The following is a 19841-nucleotide window of genomic DNA, read 5'->3' on the forward strand; positions in this document are numbered from 1 at the left end:
CTGTGTCCCTTCAGCTCCTATCACTGTATGGCCTGGTTTCTCCTAGGTTACAATTGTAGAGCGAGGATTATTATAATATTGGAATAAAAAGTAATTGCTACAAAGTAATGATTAATGATATTCATATATAATCATATCTATGATCTATATTTAGTATAACTGTTCTTATTTTACATATTTTATTATAGTGGAACAGCTCGTGCCCTCGGTCTCTTGCCTCGGCACCTGGGTGGCTTGCCACCTACAATCCTTGTCACATTCCAGAGTGTTTATGACATTTACTTATTTTTTCCACAAGAGGGTAACTCTGTGTACACTCTGGCTACACTGAATGAAGCTTTTTAATTTTTCTGGCTTTTTTTTTAAAGTAGTAACAAACGTTTACGTGCCCCGGCTCTTGGGTACTTGGTGAGATGTATGTGTTACTATTCCAGTTTTATAAATAAACAAAGGTTCCCAAGATTAAGTAACTTGCCATAGTCACACAAGTGGAGTGTGGTCTGGAACCACATCTTCCAACTCCACATCATGGGCTTTCACCCACCATGCCACAGTTTATTCCAGCGTGACCAGTGGCATCACATCTCTGGTCCTCCATTTCCTGCTCCATAAACTCAGAAGCTAATCTACACCATTTCTTTTTCGTTTGTTTGTTTGTTTTTGTTTTTGTTTTTGAGATGGAGTCTCGCACTGTCGCCCAGGCTGGAGTGCAGTGGTGTGATCTCAGCTCACTGCAAGCTCCGCCTCCCGGGTTCATGTCATTCTCCTGCCTCAGCTTCCCAAGTAGCTGGGACTACAGGCACCCACCACCATGCCTGGCTACATTTTTGTATATTTAGTGGAGATGGGGTTTCAATGTGTTAGCCAGGCTAGTCTCAATCTCCTGACCTCGTGATCTGCCCGCCTCAGCCTCCCAAACTGCTGGGATTGCAGGCATGAGCCACAGCACCTGGCGTAGTCTATACCATTTCTAAGCTCCCTGGCGACTCTGAAAGTCCATCAGTGGCCTGGTCTGAGTGGTGGTTCACTCCCTCTAAGCACTCTGTCACTTGTATGTTCTTTTCTCTGGAAAAAAAAGTTATATTTGACTTTAAAAATAGATAGGTTAGCCAAGCACAGTGCCTCACGCCAGTAATCCTAGCACTTTGGGAAGCCGAGACAGGAGGATCACCTATGCCCAGGAGTTCGAGGATGCAGTGAACTATGATCATACCACTGTACTCCAGCCTGGGCAACAGAGCAAGACTCTGTCTCAAAGAAAAAATTATTAATATTAGTAAGAAGGGCTGGGCATGGCTGTTCACGCCTGTAATCCCAGCACTTTTGGGAGGCCAACGCGGGCGGATTACTTGAGGTCAGGAGTTCGAGACCAGCCTGGCCAACATGGTGAAACCGTGTCTCTACTGAAATACAAAAATTAGCCAGGCATGATGGTGCATGCCTGTAATCCAGCTGCTTGGGAGGCTGAGGTGAGAGGATCACTTGAACCCAGGAGGCGGAGGTTGCAGTGAGTCGAGACCATGCCACTGCACTCTAGCCTGGGCATCAGAGCGAGGCTCCCTCTCTCAAAAAATAATAATATTAACAAGGAGGCTGATCTTGTTGTTTGAGTCATTAATGAGTGTGAGGAAATGTATTTATCCAGGTCACATTCATGCAGTCCCACCATGGGTCAGACCCCAGGCTCACTGCTGGGTACAAAGATGAGGGACGAGGTTCCCACCCCCGGGGAACATCTGCAGTGGTGGCACCACCAACTTGCATTTCTAGAGGAGCTATTCTTTCAGAAGAAAGCTGTGATCAGTAGTAGCATCATTGAAATGAGCCTGTCTCTCCGCATTCATGAGCTCTACTTTGGGGCAGCGAGGCACCCACCATTGCCACCACAAGTGTGATCTGGTGGCTTCCAGGGCCTCACCCACACTGCCTGGCTTATATGCTTAGTTGCTGATGAGAATGTTTTTGCAGGTGTATGGAATGATTCGGTTCTCAGGCACCACAGGCCAGATGTCTGACCTGAACAAAATGATGGTCCAGGATCTACATTCAGCGTTAGACCGCAGTCATCCTCAGCACTACACACAGGCCATGTTCAAGCTGACCGCAATGCTTATTAGCAGCAAAGGTAACTCATGGAAGCACCATGGAATTCTGGGCTCATTTCTTTTTTTTTTCTTTTGAGACGGAGTCTCACTCTGTCGCCCAGGCTGGAGTGCAGTGGCCGGATCTCAGCTCACTGCAAGCTCCGCCTCCCGGGTTTACGCCATTCTCCTGCCTCAGCCTCCCGAGTAGCTGGGACTACAAGGTGCCCACCACCTCTCGGCTTTTTTTTTTGTATTTTTTTTTCAGTAGAGATGGGGTTTCACCGTGTTAGCCAGGATGGTCTCGATCTCCTGACCTCGTGATCCGCCCATCTCAGCCTCCCAAAGTGCTGGGATTACAGGCTTGAGCCACCACGCCCGGCCTCTGGGCTCATTTCTAAATGAATGCTGGCCTTCATGACCCATAGTCAGCTGGAGTCCTGGCAGGAGAAAGAGCAGGAGCTCCTTCAGTAGAGGAGTTATCTCTCATGAGTGGAAGGTCAATAAAAGGCCATCGTTGGCCCCAGCTGGTCAACTCTTGTTGGCCTATGGAAGCTGTTTTGGGGTTCAGCCATTGTTGGAGGCCTCTGACTGAGGTGTGTTCGGTTCCAGATTGTGACCCGCAGCTCCTTCATCATCTGTGCTGGGGTCCCCTCCGGATGTTCAACGAGCATGGCATGGAGACAGCCCTGGCCTGCTGGGAATGGCTGCTGGCCGGCAAGGATGGAGTAGAAGTGCCGGTAGGACCCTGAGGATGGGATGGGATAAGAGACGGGAAGAGCCTTCCCGGGTGCCGCCACCACCAAGCATGGAGACACTGGGCAAGCCCCTCACCTTCTCAAGCCTCAGTCTCCTTATAGATTCTATTATTATATGTGACAGTCACAGAAAATAGAACATATGTTAACAGCATCCCATTGGTGCCTAGAAGCCGTTATCTCCCAAAACGGTAGGGGGAGCCATTTCCCTACTGAAATTGGAAGATCCAGCTTCTTGAACACCTGTTAACTTTGAATCTGATTGGGAGCAGTTGTGTTTGTCCACAGGAACGTTTTTCTTGACCTAATCGGGATCAGCCCCTTTTCCCTGCATCTGTATTTCTGGAGTTGCTACTGCGGGGGGCCCACAAGGAAGTTTATACTTACCTTTCAGCTGATTAGATAAATGCTTAAGAACAATTTTATTTTTCAAAGATCCTATTAACTGTCAGGGTAACAGGGAATTTACATGTTTTCTTTCTGTGTTTCTTAGGATCAGTTGAAATGAGTGGTCAGAAAGGGGGATTTTGATTTTCTTGTTTCCTCAGGAAAGTTGGACTGTTTCCAAAAACGGAATTAAAATTTTCCAGGCTGGTGGTGGTGGCAGTGATGATAATACCTCACATTTGCCTGATATTTTATAACCTCGTGGGGTTTGTGTCCATCACATCATTCAGCATTCTTAGGAAACATTTTGGTCCAGTGAGCACCTGGGGGAGGTTATCTAGTCAGGGGGACACCTGTGAAGTCAGGGAGGTGCTGGGTTCTCAGCCTGATCAGCCTGCTCCCATCAAAGATGTGCAGAAGGGCGGTGGAAGTCACACTTCAGCCTGTAGGGCTCTGACTCCTGGGCAGGGCTCCTCACCTGCGTGGTGGGCATCATAACAAGAACACCTGCATCCTAGTGAGCTGTCAGTAAATGACAGCTGGAGCAGCCACAGCAGTTATAGTTCTTGCCGGGGAGAGGATTCTGCAGAGACAGCTGTATACCATTGCCACTGTAGACACCCACTGCCATTATGACACCCAATTTCTCCCTTCAATTCCGTGTCCTGTTTTCATATTTTACTGCCATATGCATTAGACCTTACAATGTTGTTTTTGTTCAAAAAAAGTCAAAAGTCTTTCAAAGAAATTAAGAAGAGGTTTTGTTACAGCTTTATAAATTTATCCAAATGTTTTTCATCACTCACACTTTTCCAGTCTTCCTGTGATCTCCTCTGCACGAGTAATTTTCTTTAACATTTCTGGTAATGCAGGTCTCTGGAAATAAATTCTCTCATCTTAGTTCACCTTCATTTTTGATGCATGTGGATTATTTTTTCTAGGCGCAGAATTCTAGGTTGATAGTTTTTTATTTTATTGTTTTCAGCATTTCAGATATATCTTCTATTGTCTTGCATTGTTTCTGGAGAGAAGTCAACAGTCTTTTTGTTTCTCAGTACAGCCAGCCCTCCTTATCCGTGGGTTCCACATCTTGGAACCAGTTCCCCTGAGGATACCAAGGGATGACTGTATGTGTTACTGTTTTTCTTTTGGCTACTTGTTGGATGTTTCTCTTTATCTTTCATTTTTAGTAGTTTGACTATGTGTGAATTTCATTGTATTTATCCTGTTGGAATTCATTGAGCTTCTTAATTTTAGGGATTTAGGATTTTCATCAAACTTGGAAGTCTTTAGGTCAATATTTATTTGTCATTTCTTTTTCTTTTCCTTTTTTCTTTTCTTTTTTTTTTTTTTTTTGCGATGGAGTCTCGCTCTTTCGCCCAGGCTGGAGTACAGTGGCGCTATCTCAGCTCACCTTGCTGCAAGCTCCACCTCCCGGATTCACACCATTCTCCTGCCTCAGCCTCTCGAGTAGCTTGGGACTACAGGTGCCTGCCACCACGCCCGGCTAATTTTTTATATTTTTAGTAGAGACGGGGTTTCACTGTGTTAGCCAGGATGGTCTCGATCTCCTGACCTTGTGATCCACCCACCTCGGCCTCCCAGAGTGCTGGGATTACAGGCATGAGCCACTGCGCCCGGCCTTTTTTTTTTTTTTAAACTTGCTATTTACTTCCTAGGCTTCTAAGGTCAATATTTTTAAAATTTTTTTTTTACCTCATTCTCTCTCTCTTCTCCTTTTGGGATTCCAGGTACACATATATTAGTGACTTGGTATTGTCCCATAGATCATTGATGTTCTCTGTAGTCTTTTTCAGTTTTTCAGGATTTTTCTCACTCTTTCATTTGGTTTTTTTTTTTTTTTTTTTTACCTATATACCAGTTCACTATTCTTTTTTTCTGCTTTATTCATTCTGCTATAAAGCCATCTTGTGTATTTTTATTTCAGATACAATTCTCAGATCTAGAAAACAACAACAACAACAACAAAAAAATATTAAATTTAATTTAAAAATAAGAAAAGGAAACAAAGGAAACAATTCCAGATCTAGGATTTCTAGTTAATTCTTTTTTTTTTTTTTTTTTTTTTGAGATGGGGTCTCACTCTGTCTCCCAGACTGGAGTACAGTGGCACAATCTCAGCTCACTGCAACCTCCGCCTCCTGGGTTCAAACGATTCTTCCACCTCAGCCTTCCGAGTATCTGGGGTTACAGGCACCCGCCATCATGCCTGGCTAATTTTTGTATTTTTGTAGAGACAGGGTTTCACCATGTTGGCCAGGCTGGTCTTGAACTTGTGATCTCAGGTGATCGACCTGCCCCAGCCTCCCAAAGTGCTGGGATTACAGGCATGAGCCATGACGCCCAGTCATTTCTTTTTTATAGTTTGCATTTTCTGCTGAGATTCTCTTACCTTCACCCATTCTTTCCATTATTTCTATAAATCTTTGAGCATATTTATTGTAATTATTTTTGTATCCTTATCTGGTGTGTTCTTGTATTTGAATCATCTGTGGGTCCGTTTCTTTTGATCTTTTTTCTTCACTGTTTGAAAGTTTTTGTTTCCAACTGGCCGGGCGCGGTGGCTCAAGCCTGTAATCCCAGCACTTTGGGAGGCCGAGGCGGGTGGATCACGAGGTCAGGAGATCAAGACCATTCTGGCTAACATGGTGAAACCCCGTCTCTACTTAAAAAAAAAACAAATACAAAAAACTAGCCGGGCGTGGTGGCGGGCACCTGTAGTCCCAGCTACTCGGAGGCTGAGGCGGGAGAAGAGGCGGAGCTTGCAGTGAGCCGAGATCGCGCCACTGCACTCCAGCCTGGGCGACACAGCGAGAGACTCCGTCTCAAAAAAAAAAAAGAAAGAAAGTCTTTGTTTCTATACTGGATGTTGTACATTTAAATAAAGCTGACAGTTGAGGAGGACTGCTGTATATTTTCCCATAGAGAAGGAGGTCTTTATTTTTTTTCTATTTTTTTCTTTTTTCTTTCTTTCTTTTTTTTTTTTTTTTTGAAGACACAGTCTCGCTATGTTGCCCAGGCTGACCTCAAATTCCTGAGCTCAAGTGTTCCTCCTGCCTCAGCCTCCTGACCCAGTAGCTGGGACTAGAGGTGTGTGCCAACAGGCCTAGCTGAAGTGTCTTTCTTATGTCTGGCGGCTCCTCCTCCCACTCAGTAGCTGGTCTTGACAGGAAGTGTGGGTTCTTCCTGCTTTTTACCCCACTTCCTTTTTTTTTTTTTTTTTCAATTTAAGCAAAATTGGGAAAGGTGTCTTAAAGGGATTTTTATACAAACCAAATTACTGTTTCGTTTGGGGTCTTTTGGAGTCCAGCTTTAACTTCCTGCCCCTGCCATCTCCAGTGGCTCAGCTGGCCTCAGGTCCCTTCGTCTGTGTCAGGTTTCTCCACCCACTCACACTCACACCTGGCACTGGCCATTCAGGTCCTCACTCCCTGTCTCTGCCACCACAAGGACCTGACCTGTCCAGTTCCCATAGTGCCCAGGGTGGGGGCTTTTTAAATTTTTTTTTACTATAAAAGCAATGTCCACTCATCATGGAAAAGGTGAAAGGGTTGAGTGTAATGAGGGAAATAAGAATCGCCCAACTTCAGAGGCAATCACTGAATCATTGATGTCTTTTCTTGCATTCCCAAAGAGATAAAGAGATGTCACACTTGCTGTTTGCATCTCAGTGTGGGGACAGTGGGGCGCCTGACCTCCTTACAGGGGTCTGGGATCTTAATTTCACTGAGAGGGGAAAGGTTAGTGATTCTTGTATGGTACTTAAAATTCATGACCCCAAATAAATGGATGTGGGCTGCACTAGGTAGTAACTGATAACGTGCTCTGGTCCTGCCATGTGCCGAGCTTGAGCAGGGCATTATATGTATATCATTCTCTTGTCCATCTAGCCCAGGCCTTGGGGTCTATGCTTACGATACAGTTTCCCCCACACCCAGGGACTGTCCTCCTCTGGGCTCAGGAGGGGCCCGATCCTGGGAAATCTTAGCCACACTCACTCTTGTGTGGGCCCAGGGCGCCCACCTGCCTACACACACCTGCCTACACACTATCTCTCTCTTTTTTTTTTTTTTTTTTTGAGACGGAGTCTCGCTCTGTCGCCCAGGCTGGAGTGCGGTGGCGCGATCTCGGCTCACTGCAAGCTCCGCCTCCCGGGTTCCTGCCATTCTCCTGGCTCAGCCTCCCGAGTAGCTGGGACTACAGGTGTCCGCCACCTTGCCCGGCTAGTTTTTTGTATTTTTTAGTAGAGACGGGGTTTCACCATGTTAGCCAGGATGGTCTCGATTTCCTGACCTAGTGATCCGCCCGTCTCGGCCTCCCAAAGTGCTGGGATTACAGGCTTGAGCCACTGCGCCCAGCCCACACTATCTCTTGGTGGGACTCTCCACTTCCCAGGAGAGGACATGTGTGCCCTCCTCTCAGGGTCTTCTGGAAGCCTTGGTTTCACCACAAATTGTGACTGTCAGGACACAGTGCTGCTGTGGTCAGGATTCCTTTACACATGCTGCTTCAGCCTGAGACCTTGCCGGGCCTTAAGAGTAGGGGCTGCTTGGCCCGGCGTGATGGCTCACGCCTGTAATCCCAGCACTTTGGGAGGCCGAGGCAAGTGGATCACCTGAGGTCAGGAGTTCGAGATCAGCCTGACCAAAATGGAGAAACCCATGTCTACTAAAAACTACAAAATTAGGCCGGGCGCAGTGGCTCACGCTTGTAATCCCAGCACTTTGGGAGGCCAAGGCAGGCAGATCACGAGGTCAGGAGATCGAGACCATCTTGGCTAACGTGGTGAAACCCCATCTCTACTAAAAATACAAAAAATTAGCTGGGGGAGGTGGCGGGCGCCTGTAGTCCCAGCTACTTGGGAGGCTGAGGCAGGAGAATGGTGTGAACCCGGGAGGTGGAGCTTTCAGTGAGCTGAGATTGCACCACTGCACTCCAGCCTGGTCGACAGAGCAAGACTCCGTCTCAGAGAGTAGGGGCTGCAGCTGTTCCCATTTCACAGGGCAGTGGGGGTGCTCCTGATCACGTGTCAGCCCTCACATTGTGCCTGGGGCTCTGGAGCCCGGATCCGTTCCTCTCCTCTCCACTTCCTTAGTCTAGGTGCCCTTGAACCTCTGACCTCCCTGTCTGGTCCTCAGCAGTGGGTTGAATGAGCCTCCAGGGACCCCTGGGGCAGGGCAGATGGAGTACAGATATCACTAGCAGGTCCCAGGTGGCAGGAGGACAGATCAGCTCAGGGAAAGCTGCTCACAGCCTCCTTCAGAGCACTGGGACTTGAAAGCAACTGTTGTGGGATCCTAACAGTCCTTCCCAGGGACTTAAGGCCTTTGTAATTTTTGTAGCCCTTTCATCCTCCAGAATAAAGGGACCTTCTTGAGCTCAGGGCCTTCTCAGCACTGGCATGCCCCAGGGCTCCTCCTCCCTGCCTGGGCAGTCTGGCCAGCTCCACTACTTACCCAGCCCAGTCTCCCCTAGTCCAGGGGCATCCCTTCAGTGGCTTGGCCCACAGCCCGCGTGGCGAACTGATTAGCAGCCCCAACTAATGGGTCCAACCTCAGCTCCAGACACCCCTACACTGATCGCCCATCTGCCATCACTGTAGATGCCAGGGTGGTTCTTCTCTTCACTGTAGATGCCAGCGAGGTCCCTCCCTTTGCTGTAGATGCCAGCATGGCCCTTCCCTTCGCTGTAGATGCCAGCGAGGTCCCTCCCTTCACTGTAGATGCCAGCATGGCCCCTTCCTTCACTGTAGATGCCAGCATGGTCCTTCCTTCGCTGTAGATGCCAACATGGTCCTTCCCTTCACTGTAGATGCCAGCGAGGTCCTTCCCTCTGCTCAGACATCTTTGACTTCCTCTTGTGCACATCCCACAGATGACTCTCAGCACAACCCATCAGTTTCACCTTTGAGATTTATCCAGGATCTGACAAGTCCCAGCATCCCAGCTGCTGCCCCCTGGCCTGGCCTCCTGCTCCCCACCCCCAGGCATCTTCCCCTTCTCCACATGCAGCTGGCGCAAGCCAGGGGGGAATCAGAGCCCCCCTACAGACTCAAAGGCGGGCTTGTTTCTGTGACCTGCAGGCCCCCTTCCCACCTAACTTCCATCCCCTCTCCTCCCCTCGCTTGCTGTGCTGTGGCCATGCTGGGGTCCTGCCTGCACTTCCCACGGATGATTCTCCACACATCCCATCAGCTTCACTTTTGAAGCTGCCCTCCTGTGCTGCTCCCACCATAGGCCGTGTCATACATTCCCTCTTCTCAGACAGCCGTGCCTTGTGCCTCACTCCTGCATCTCCTCCAGGGCTCATCTCAGATGTCCCCTCCTTGCCAGGGCTCTCCCTGGCCACCGGGTCTGTCACACGCTGACTCGCACTGCTGTTTCTTAGTGATTCTCAGTGTATGTAGCTTATTTCTTATTGTCTGTGGTCCCCACCATAGACTGTGTGGTCATGTTTGTCTTCATTTGCGGCACCACACCCAGAGCCCACGAGGCCCTGGCACAGAGGCGGCCACCAGGATGTAGTTGTTTAACAAGTAGGTGGGAGTGTGGCTCTGCCATGGCTTCTTGTCCCTGGCAGTTCTAGGGTTCCCCCCAAATACATTTTTTGCTCCCTTGTCTGCTTCCATAAGACTACATCGGTCTGCAGGAAACAGAAAGCAGGTTCTAGTGGTTCTAGTGTCTCATCCCCCAGGAGTCCTCAGGCCACGGGCAGCTTAGAGGGAAGCGGCAGACAGAGTAGTGCAGCCCCGCCCCAGGCTCCTGTCGGCTCCTGGCCATCCTGGGCTTATGTGGCCTTTGTCTCTACCCTCAAGGCCTCCAGATGGCTTCTGTGCCTCCCAGCAGGAAGGGAGACAAGAGCAGAGTACAAAAGGGAGAGGCCAGCTGCCTTGACCTTATGAAGCTCACCCTGGCATGCATTCCCAGGGCCCCGCCCAGTTCGCTCTCCCTGGCTCATTAGAGTGGCCGGGGAGAACAGTGGCCGCCCCAGCCAGCAGGGAGCCTGGCTGAGAGCTCCGTGACTGGCTACGTGGCCACCCTGATCCACCTCATGAGGAAGAAGGGAGGGGATGGGTACTGGAGAGGAGCTGCGGTGTGTGTTCTGCTCACTGGGCCTTGTTGCCACCTCTGCACAGGCGCCTGGAGCCCTTGCAGGAGTTGGTGTTGCTGGACAACAGAGGGATAGAAATCCTCTATGGCCAGACGCCAAATGCTGTTTCTTGGTCTCCTTATAAAAACACCCAGAAATTGTGGGGGCTTTCCACATGTGAGCCGCACGTCTTACTCTCTCCAGCACCTAGGTGTCTCCCTGGCACTATGCTGCTCCCTCTGGGCACCCCTCATGCCTCCCCAAGGAATGGGGACCTGGCTGAGCATGACTGGGCCGTGGGAGCAGCCTGAGCTTGGGCTCCCAGGCCTGGCCATGGTGACTGCAGGCTCTCCTCAGCTCCATGGACTGTTCCTGATCTGGTTAGTGGGATGAAGGCATTGGGTAGGGTCTGTGTGGGGTGGAGAGGAGGAGCCAGGCTCTGGATCCAGAACCGCTCTTCTGCCCTTGCCAGCTCAGCAGCCCACACAGGGGTCTTCCCACTCACAGCTACAGAGCGTTCTCAGGGTTATCGAGAAAAGTCAGCTACTCAGTGCCTGTCAGGGCATCAGGCACATCCTGGGTGCTGCCACCTCACACCCTGCAACGTCCACATCGTGAACTGGGTTGAACAGAATGCAGCCTCAAGAGGCTGGAGAAAATAAACCAAGCACTGACACGGATGACCCTGGGATGTGGGACTATAGGCGATCTCCGTTTTTTTCTTCATACTTTTCTCAGTTTCTAAATCTTATTCAGTGAGCATATGTTCGTTTTTTTTAATTAGAGAAAACACGACAGTAGCCCCTTTTTGTGTTTCACAGAGGAGCTAACATTCCTTCTGTACCTGTAGTTCATGCGGGAGATGGCAGGGGCCTGGCACATGACGGTGGAGCAGAAGTTTGGCCTGTTTTCTGCTGAGATAAAGGAAGCAGACCCCCTGGCCGCCTCGGAAGCGAGTCAGCCCAAACCCTGTCCTCCTGAAGTGACCCCCCACTACATCTGGATCGACGTACGTGCCTGTTCCCCCACCAAGGCTTTGGGGTGCTCCACCTGGGGGGGCCAGGACTGGTCTTGGGGTGGGGGTAGCCGAACCTGAGGCCTGCAGGTTTTCAGACGCTGTGACCTCAGGGGCTGACTGTTGCAGCCTCTGGCAAGCCCGGCCAGTCAGCCCAGAGCCCTTCCTCAGCTGTCTCTGCCGGTCCCAGTGTTAGCCCAGCGCAGCCCCACCACCACAGTGTCTTCCTCTTCTCACTCAGTTCCTGGTGCAGCGGTTTGAGATCGCCAAGTACTGCAGCTCTGACCAAGTGGAGATCTTCTCCAGCCTGCTGCAGCGCTCCATGTCCCTGAACATCGGCGGGGCCAAGGGGAGCATGAACCGGCATGTGGCGGCCATCGGGCCCCGCTTCAAGTGAGAGCCCTCTTCCTGGGGAGCACAGGGCCGCTGGTGTGTACAGTGTGTTGTGGGGCATCTGTGTGTCACGGTACTTCCGTAGACAGGGAACACATTTCAGTGAGCTGCTCCTGGAAGGGCAGGGAAGAGAGTGCAGAGGGTGAACTTGGCCCCAGGCCAGGCTCCTGCTCTGACTGGGTGCCGGGCTCCCTCACAGGCTGCTGACCCTGGGGCTGTCCCTCCTGCATGCTGACGTGGTTCCAAATGCAACCATCCGCAATGTGCTTCGCGAGAAGATCTACTCCACCGCCTTTGACTACTTCAGGTACTCCCCCAAGGTGTGCTGTGCAGCATCCAGGGATGGCCCAGCTCCTGGAAGTGCTCTACTGCCCCAGACCCCTAGGAAGTCACTCACAGGAGTACACAGTTGCCCAGTTGTGCTCACCAACCTCCTCCTTCAGTAGCCCTGGCCCCCTGGATTTAAATACCCTCAGCCCTGTGCATGTGTCCCGTGTACTGAGAGCTAGCCTCCCAGCGAGATACAGGCAAATTTTCCCTCAGTTCTACTGATTTAGGAGATTAAGTGCGTCCATTTAATTTCCCTGTTAATGTGAAGGCTTATTGCACAAAGAATTGCAAACACCCACTGCCTGGTGCTCTGCACCCATAGACTGTGCTGTTATATGAGTGCAGCTTCATTGCCCTGATCTGCCACAAGCGCAGCTTCAGTGGAAAGCTGTAGGGGCTGCTGTGGGCAGTGAGGGAGGAGGGCATAAGAGGGCTCCCGAGCCACCACACCTTCCCATGGGAATGGGCCGGATCATCCTTGCTAATGATGGGCTTTGGGCTGACCCTTTGTCATTAAGAAACTGTGTACATCACCTCTCACTGCTTTGTGTGACTGGCCTCTAGTCCCCGACTCCAGACACTCAGCCCTTGTCCTCTTATGATTGTTTGAAGCTGTCCCCCAAAGTTCCCTACTCAAGGAGAGAAGCGGCTGCGTGAAGACATAAGCATCATGATTAAATTTTGGACCGCCATGTTCTCAGATAAGAAGTACCTGACCGCCAGCCAGCTTGTTCCCCCAGGTAACCCTAAGCAGTGCAGCCGCTCATGGTGGAGGCAGGCAGGACAGGGGTGCAACGTGGGCAGCCCTGAGGGTCCCAGAGGTAGGGATGGAGCAGTTAGAGCCCCCTGAGCCCTGGCCTTGGCTGTGTTGCACGGTCATTGGAGGCCAGCACTTGCCTGGCTCTGCTTCTCCTCCAGCCTAAGCTGAGAAGCATAAACACGCACCCAAGGCCCCTGAGCAGACTCCACTCTCCGCACTTTCCTGCGCTGGCACCAGCTGCATTCACATACCCCTCTGAGCAGCTGGCTGCGTTCACATACCCCTCTGGGCAGCTGACGGCCCAGGATTGGGCTGAGGCTAGTGCACCCACATGACTGGGATGTGGTCTGTTGTCGTCTGGTAGGAGGCAGTCAAATGGACAGGTGATTTCAATATGGGGGGACTGTGGGAGCACTCCTCGGGATAGATACTTGGCCCCTCCAGAGTGGGGAGTCAGAGATGGTTTTCTGGAAGAGATGACAGTTGATCTCAGTCTGAAAGGCTGCACAGGCATGCAGGGTGGACGGGGCACAGTATTCCAGGGAAGGGAATGCTTAAGGGAAACATGCCACACAAACAAGCAGCAAACAGCTCCAAGGAGGCCATGCCCTTGTTCTCCCAGTACCTAGCTGATTACTAAGCACAGACTGAGAGACAAGAGAGAGGGTTTTCTTTTTTCTTTTTTTTTTTTTGAGAGACAGAGTCTTACTCTGTCGCCCAGGCTGGAGTGCAGTAGCGCGATCTCGGCTCACTGCAGCCTCTGCCTCCTGGGTTCAAGCGATTCTTCTGCCTCAGCCTCCTGAGTAGCTGGAACTACAGGTGCGCGCCACCATGCCTGGCTAATTTTTTTATTTTTTAGTAGAGACGGGGTTTCACCATATTGGCCAGGCTGGTCTCAAACTCCTGACCTCATGATCCACCCTCCTCAGCTTCCCAAAGTGCTGGGATTACAGGTGTGAGCCACCGTGCCTGGCCAGTAGGGTTTTCTTTAGCAGACCCACAGCTGACAACCTGACTAGCAGGAAAAGGAAGGAAAGAAGCAGATGCAGTGATCTTCTAAGGCAGCTTTCTGGCTCCACTTAGAAGAGGGCAAACAGTCCTTACAGTCTGCCCCCACAGCCCGTCAAGTTATCACCGTACTAAAGGACTATACATTACCGGTGATCAGGTAATTGCCATCCTTTATCAAGAAAATTATACTTGTTTTATTCTATTTTCTACTTTTTTTAGAAATGGAGTCTTATTCTGTCACCCGGGCTGGAATGCAATAGTGTAATCATAGCTCACTGCAGCCTCAGACTCCTGGGTGCAAGTGATTCTCCCACCTCAGCCTCACAAGCAGCTAGGACTACAGATACATGCCAGCTCCCCCAGCTAATTTTTATTATTGTTGTTGTTGTTTAGATAGGGGTCTTGCCTTGTTGTCCAGACTGGTCTCGATCTCCTGGCCTCTAGCGATCCACCTGCCTTAGCCTCCCAAAGTGCTGGGATTACAGACATGAGCCACTGTGCCCAGCCTATAATATTTTAAAGGATAGAAGAAGGCCAGGCGCAGTGGCTCACGCCTGTAATCCCAGCACTTTGGGAGGCCAAGGCAGGTTAATCACCTGAGGTCAGGAGTTCGAGACCAGCCTGGCCAATATGGTGAAACCCCATCTCTACTAAAAGTACAAAAATTAGCCAGGCCTGGTGGTGGGCGCTTGTAGTCCCAGCTACTCGGGAGGCTGAGGCAGGAGAATAGCTTGAACCCAGGAGGTAGAGGTAGCAGTGAGCCGAGCTTACGCCATTGCACTACAACAGAGCGAGACTCCCTCTCAAAAATGAAAAATATACCGGGCACGGTGGCTCACGCCTGTAATCCCACACTTTGGGAGGCTGAAGCGGGTGGATCACCTGAGGTCAGGAGTTCAAGACCAGCTGGCCAACATGGCGAAACCACGTCTCTATTAAAAATACAAAAATTGGCTGGGTGTGGTGGCAGGCACCTGTAATCCCAGCTACTCGGGAGGCTGAGGCAGGAGAATCGCTTGAACCCAGGAGGCAGAGGTTGCAGTGAGCTGAGATTGTGTCATTGCACTCCACCCTGGGTGACAGGAGCAAAACTCTATCTCAAAAATTAATTAATTAATTAAATAAAAAGTATTTGAAAAGGATAGAAGAAATATAATTAAAATGTTTAAACATTCCATCTAGAATAGTTAAAATAAAGAATTACTCACGCTTTTGGAAAACTCACCATCCAGACAGAGTTGTTCCTACAGTCGATTCCAGGACTCCTGCCCACTGTACCACTGATTGCCTTATCTCTGGTGAATATTAGTTTACTTTTTGTGATACCTTTTCTTGAGCCACCTCACTCTAGAATCAACAATGTGTTTGCCCTCAGATAATCAGGATACCCGGAGCAACCTGGACATAACTGTTGGCTCTCGGCAACAAGCCACCCAAGGCTGGATCAACACCTACCCCCTATCCAGTGGCATGTCCACCATCTCCAAGAAGTCAGGTCAGTGGGAGGCATGCTCCTGGGGCCATCACATACAAGTTACCATTCTGGTTGCGAGCTACTTGATGGACACTTGCTCAGACAACAGAACAGAGCACTGCAAGCTTCCTCTAGGTTTAGAAACTCAGGGCAGGCAGGTGGCATCTGAGGACTACACCTGTGCTTTGTCTTTCCTCCTAGGCATGTCTAAGAAAACCAACCGGGGCTCCCAGCTACACAAATACTACATGAAGCGAAGGACGCTCCTGCTGTCCCTGCTGGTGAGGCCCACAGGTGCAGCTGTGCCTGCTGCCCACCACCTGCCCATACAACACCTGGTGGCCGGGGCAGTGTGTGGTCACTCACAGAAGGCGTGCATATCAGGCCTTATATTTTATCTTGCCAGGCCACTGAGATCGAGCGGCTCATCACATGGTACAACCCACTGTCAGCCCCAGAACTAGAGCTAGACCAGGCCGGAGAGAACAGCGTGGCCAACTGGAGATCTAAGTACATCAGCCTGAGTGAGAAGCAGTGGAAGGACAACGTGAACCTGGCCTGGAGCATCTCTCCCTACCTGGCTGTGCAGCTGCCTGCCAGGTGGGCCCCCAGGCACCACAGCCTGACACAGGCCTCACCAGAGGCCCAGTATAGGGCGCCTGCCAGCTGGGTCATGAATGCTGGGGAGCACTCTGCAGCCCCTCTCAAGGACAGTCAGGAAGTAGTCTAGCAGGCTACTTTGATCCCCGAGTGCCAGGACACTCCCCCAGCTCTTCTGTGCAGAGATAACCCAGCAACCCTTGTGATCTTTTCCAACGTCTGCCTGGGGTGCTGCTGCACCTGGAGCCTAGGGAGGTAGCAGCAGGGTGAATTCAGAGCCAAGATCTGATTCATGCCGGATAGGAAGCATGTGGAAGCTGTCACTCCTGGCAGGCGGCTGCTGGAACCGCCTTGGGGAGGGTTTGGGTTTGTTCCTGGATGTCACCTTTCAGTGGCAGAGTACTTGGAGGAGGCACATGCTGCAGACAGCAGCCACATTCCTGTGAACTGCCTGTGGCAGCTCTTACGGGGACAGAACCTCAGACCGATGGTGGCTGAGAGGGACTGCAGTGTCCCTGTTTAGAATCCCACCAGATGGGGCCGGGCGCAATGGCTCACGCCTGTAATCCCAGCACTTTGGGAGGCCGAGGTGGATGGATCACAAGGTCAGGAGATGAAGACCATCCTGGCTAACACGGTGAAACCCCGTCTTTACTAAAAATACAAAACAAATTAGCCAGGCGTGGTGGCGGTCACCTGTAGTCCCAGCTACTCCGGAGGCAGAGGCAGGAGAATGGTGTGAACCAGGAGGCAGAGCTTGCAGTGAGCTGAGATCGCGCCACTGCACTCCAGCCTGGGTAACAGAGCGAGACTCTGTCTCAAAAAAAAAAAAAGAATTCCACAAGATGGTCCACAGCCTCCTATGAATGTATCCAGGGTGGGTGATTCTCTGTTGTGAGCCCAGACCTGCCAATATACTGCATCCTCCCTCCAGCCCTACTTTGATCCCCTGGAGTAGGATCGCAGAGCAGCTCTGCATTGCCTCAAAGCACAGTGCTCGTGGGGCATCTGCCTTGCATTAGCCCGAGGTGGGAACACCTGGAAACTAGTAGCTGCCCCTTCATGGGCCAGGTGCCTTGTGGCCCCTGGACTGTGGACTGAGACACTGACTCACTGGATGGGTAGCTGTGGAGAGTCAGGGGAAGACATGGTAGGAAAAGGAATAAGAGGCAGGAGTTTTAGGACAGGGATGGTGAAAGGAAGCCTTTTGAACAGTAAGTGTAGGAAAATTCGTGTTTCTTTAAGAAAGTTCCAGCATTTCATCACAGCGGATAATAATGCTTTTTTCAAAAAAAAAAAAAAAAAAAAAAAACACTGGCCGGGCACGGTGGCTCACGCCTGTAATCCCAGCACTTTGGGAGGCCAAGGCGGGCGGATCACAAGGTCAGGAGATCGAGACCATTCTGGCTAACACGGTGAAACCCTGTCTCTACTAAAAATACAAAAAATTAGCCGGGCGCGGTGGTGGGCGCCTGTAGTCCCAGCTACTCGGGAGGCTGAGGCAGGAGAAGGGCGTGAACCCGGGAGGCAGAGCTTGCAGTGAGCCGAGATTGCGCCACTGCACTCTAGCCTGGGCGACAGAGCGAGACTCCGTCTCAAAAAAAAAAAAAAAAAAAAACACTAATGTTCAGACCTATTAGTTAGTGGCATAATAGAACATTTAGCTGTCACCTGGCTAACCATTTTTTATTTGAACTTTTTTTAAATTTCTGTGCAAATGTAGTAGATGTCTGTATTTATGAGGTGCATGGGATGTTTTCATGCAGGCACGCAATGTGATATAAGCACATCTCGGAGAACGGGGTATCCATCCCCTCAAGCATTTATCCTTGGAGTTACAAACAATCCAGTTACACTCCCCGGAGTTAGCTCCCCCGGAGCTCCGCCTCCCGGGTTCACACCATTCTCCTGCCTCAGCCCGAGTAGCTGAGACTACAGGTGCCCGCCACCACACCCGGCTAATTTTTTGTATTTTTAGTAGAGATGGGGTTTCACTGTGTTAGCCAGGATGGTCTCGATCTCCTGACCTTGTGATTCGCCCGCCTCGGCCTCCCAAAGTGCTGGGATTACAGCCTGAGCCACGGCACCTGGCCTACACTCTTTTAAAGTTGTTTTTCAATGTACAATTATTATTGGCTGTAGTCTCCCAGTTGTGCTATCAAATAGCAGGTTTTCATTCTATTTGTTTGTACCCAAGCCGTCACTTGGTATTGATATGAATCCCTCCAGTTCAGCGTTTCCCTCTGGCTCCCCTCCCTCCAGTGTGTGGGAGAGCACGGGTTCCCTGGTGAGGCAGCACCACCCATACCCTCTGTGCCCTGTAGGTTTAAGAACACAGAAGCCATCGGGAACGAAGTGACCCGTCTCGTTCGGTTGGACCCAGGAGCTGTTAGTGACGTGCCTGAAGCGATCAAGGTAGTGTAGCCCATGTGCCAGGGCCTGAGTTCAAACTGCACAAAACAGCACTGAAATTAGAAATGAGACAAAACCAGAAATGAGACAAAAATGCCTGAAACTGGAAATGAGACAAAAATAGCCACGTGGCAAGTTCAGTACTATTCATGATTTTTCTGATTTCCTGTGTTGTCTATTCCTTGTCTGTAGCATTTATTTGTTTACAGTAGAAAAAAATGTAATACACTTCACCCTAATTGCAGTTACACTGTTTTCCATAACACATCAAAAGCATCTTCCACATGGTTACAGATGCTTAGAAACATCACTTCTCATGACCATCCTTGTGTGGCTAGTGGGCCAGGTATCTCGAGAGGTCCCGGGACTGCCCAAGCCACAGCATCTCCCCGCCTTCTCTGCAGTTCCTGGTCACCTGGCACACCATCGACGCCGATGCTCCGGAGCTCAGCCATGTGCTGTGCTGGGCACCCACGGACCCACCCACAGGCCTCTCCTACTTCTCCAGCATGTACCCGCCGCACCCTCTCACAGCGCAGTACGGGGTGAAAGTCCTGCGGTCCTTCCCTCCGGTGAGCCCAGGACCCTGCTGAGCTGGCCTCTGGTGGGACTGTTGGTTGGGGTCTTACCTGGAGAGAGGCACAGGCCCCACCACTGGCCATGAGGTTGACCCATTACATACTGTTCCTTTCCCTGTTTTTGTTCAAGTAGTTATAGAAGATGGATTTAGTTCTAATTCACATGTCTTCTCTAGTTACATTTGTTTTTTAACCTGAGTGAGGTGTTTGAGTTAAAGACACACAGTTGAGTTTGATTATGAGGTGGCACGGCAGCTGTACACAACCCACATGGCAGTGCAGCTGTGTCTTGGAACCCCACAGTGACCTCGCCCATGGAGGGTCCCTCACTCCTTGTGGGAGCCCAGGGAGCCCACGAGACAGCTATGATGATGGTGGAGAAAGGCCTCTGGAATATTCTAGAGTCTGACCCACAGCAGATCTTTTCCCCGAGGCAGGCTCCCCAGTGAGGAGCGTGAGGCCCTCCCACCCACTGTAGAGCAGGAACCTTGCTCCTTTTACCTGTTTCCTCCATTCCTGTGTTCTGAGCCATCAGTCATTTTGCCCGCCATCCTCCGGGCTTTCCCCAGTTCTCAGCCCTGCTGTGGGCAGAGCAGAAGCAGAGGCAGGACCTGGGCCATAGGGTTGGGCGGCTCTGCTCTCAGAAGTCATGGCCAACTCTGCTCCTCCTCCACAGGACGCCATCCTCTTCTACATCCCCCAGATCGTGCAGGCCCTCAGGTACGACAAGGTAAGCTTGCACCTGCATGGCCGTCCTCTTCACTTGCAGAGTGTGCTCCACACCCAGCCTGTGCGCGGTCTATCCCTGGCCCTCACAGGCTCCTCAGAGCCTCCCCAGGGACAGGGCTCCCCAGCAGTCCCCTTGCTCCCCCTACCCGAGCCTCTGTGATTGTCCCTTGATACCCAGTGCCATGCCAGGGGAAGCCATGTTC

At 50.9% G+C, this 19841-nt stretch overlaps 1 protein-coding gene across 6 annotated transcripts in view; it reads left to right on the top strand.

Moving 5' to 3' along the window:
* Positions 1-19841, top strand: part of PI4KA (phosphatidylinositol 4-kinase alpha) — a 151996-nt gene that overhangs the window by 113254 nt on the left and 18901 nt on the right. For all 6 annotated transcript variants that reach the window (XR_002727873.2, XR_002727874.2, XR_003307106.2 and 3 more), the window contains exons 31-42: positions 1969-2125; positions 2694-2821; positions 11187-11345; positions 11593-11744; positions 11944-12051; positions 12687-12814; positions 15221-15340; positions 15521-15600; positions 15726-15919; positions 18244-18334; positions 18736-18903; positions 19586-19639. Coding sequence is in view for 1 of the 6 variants with exons in the window: in XM_023197967.3 (XP_023053735.1) it covers positions 1969-2125; positions 2694-2821; positions 11187-11345; positions 11593-11744; positions 11944-12051; positions 12687-12814; positions 15221-15340; positions 15521-15600; positions 15726-15919; positions 18244-18334; positions 18736-18903; positions 19586-19639 (1539 nt within the window). In the remaining 5 variants the exon portion in view is untranslated. The remainder of the gene's footprint in view (positions 1-1968; positions 2126-2693; positions 2822-11186; positions 11346-11592; positions 11745-11943; positions 12052-12686; positions 12815-15220; positions 15341-15520; positions 15601-15725; positions 15920-18243; positions 18335-18735; positions 18904-19585; positions 19640-19841) is intronic.

This window comes from Piliocolobus tephrosceles, chromosome 19, assembly GCF_002776525.5.
Source record: "Piliocolobus tephrosceles isolate RC106 chromosome 19, ASM277652v3, whole genome shotgun sequence".
NCBI classification, from domain to species: Eukaryota; Metazoa; Chordata; class Mammalia; order Primates; family Cercopithecidae; genus Piliocolobus; species Piliocolobus tephrosceles.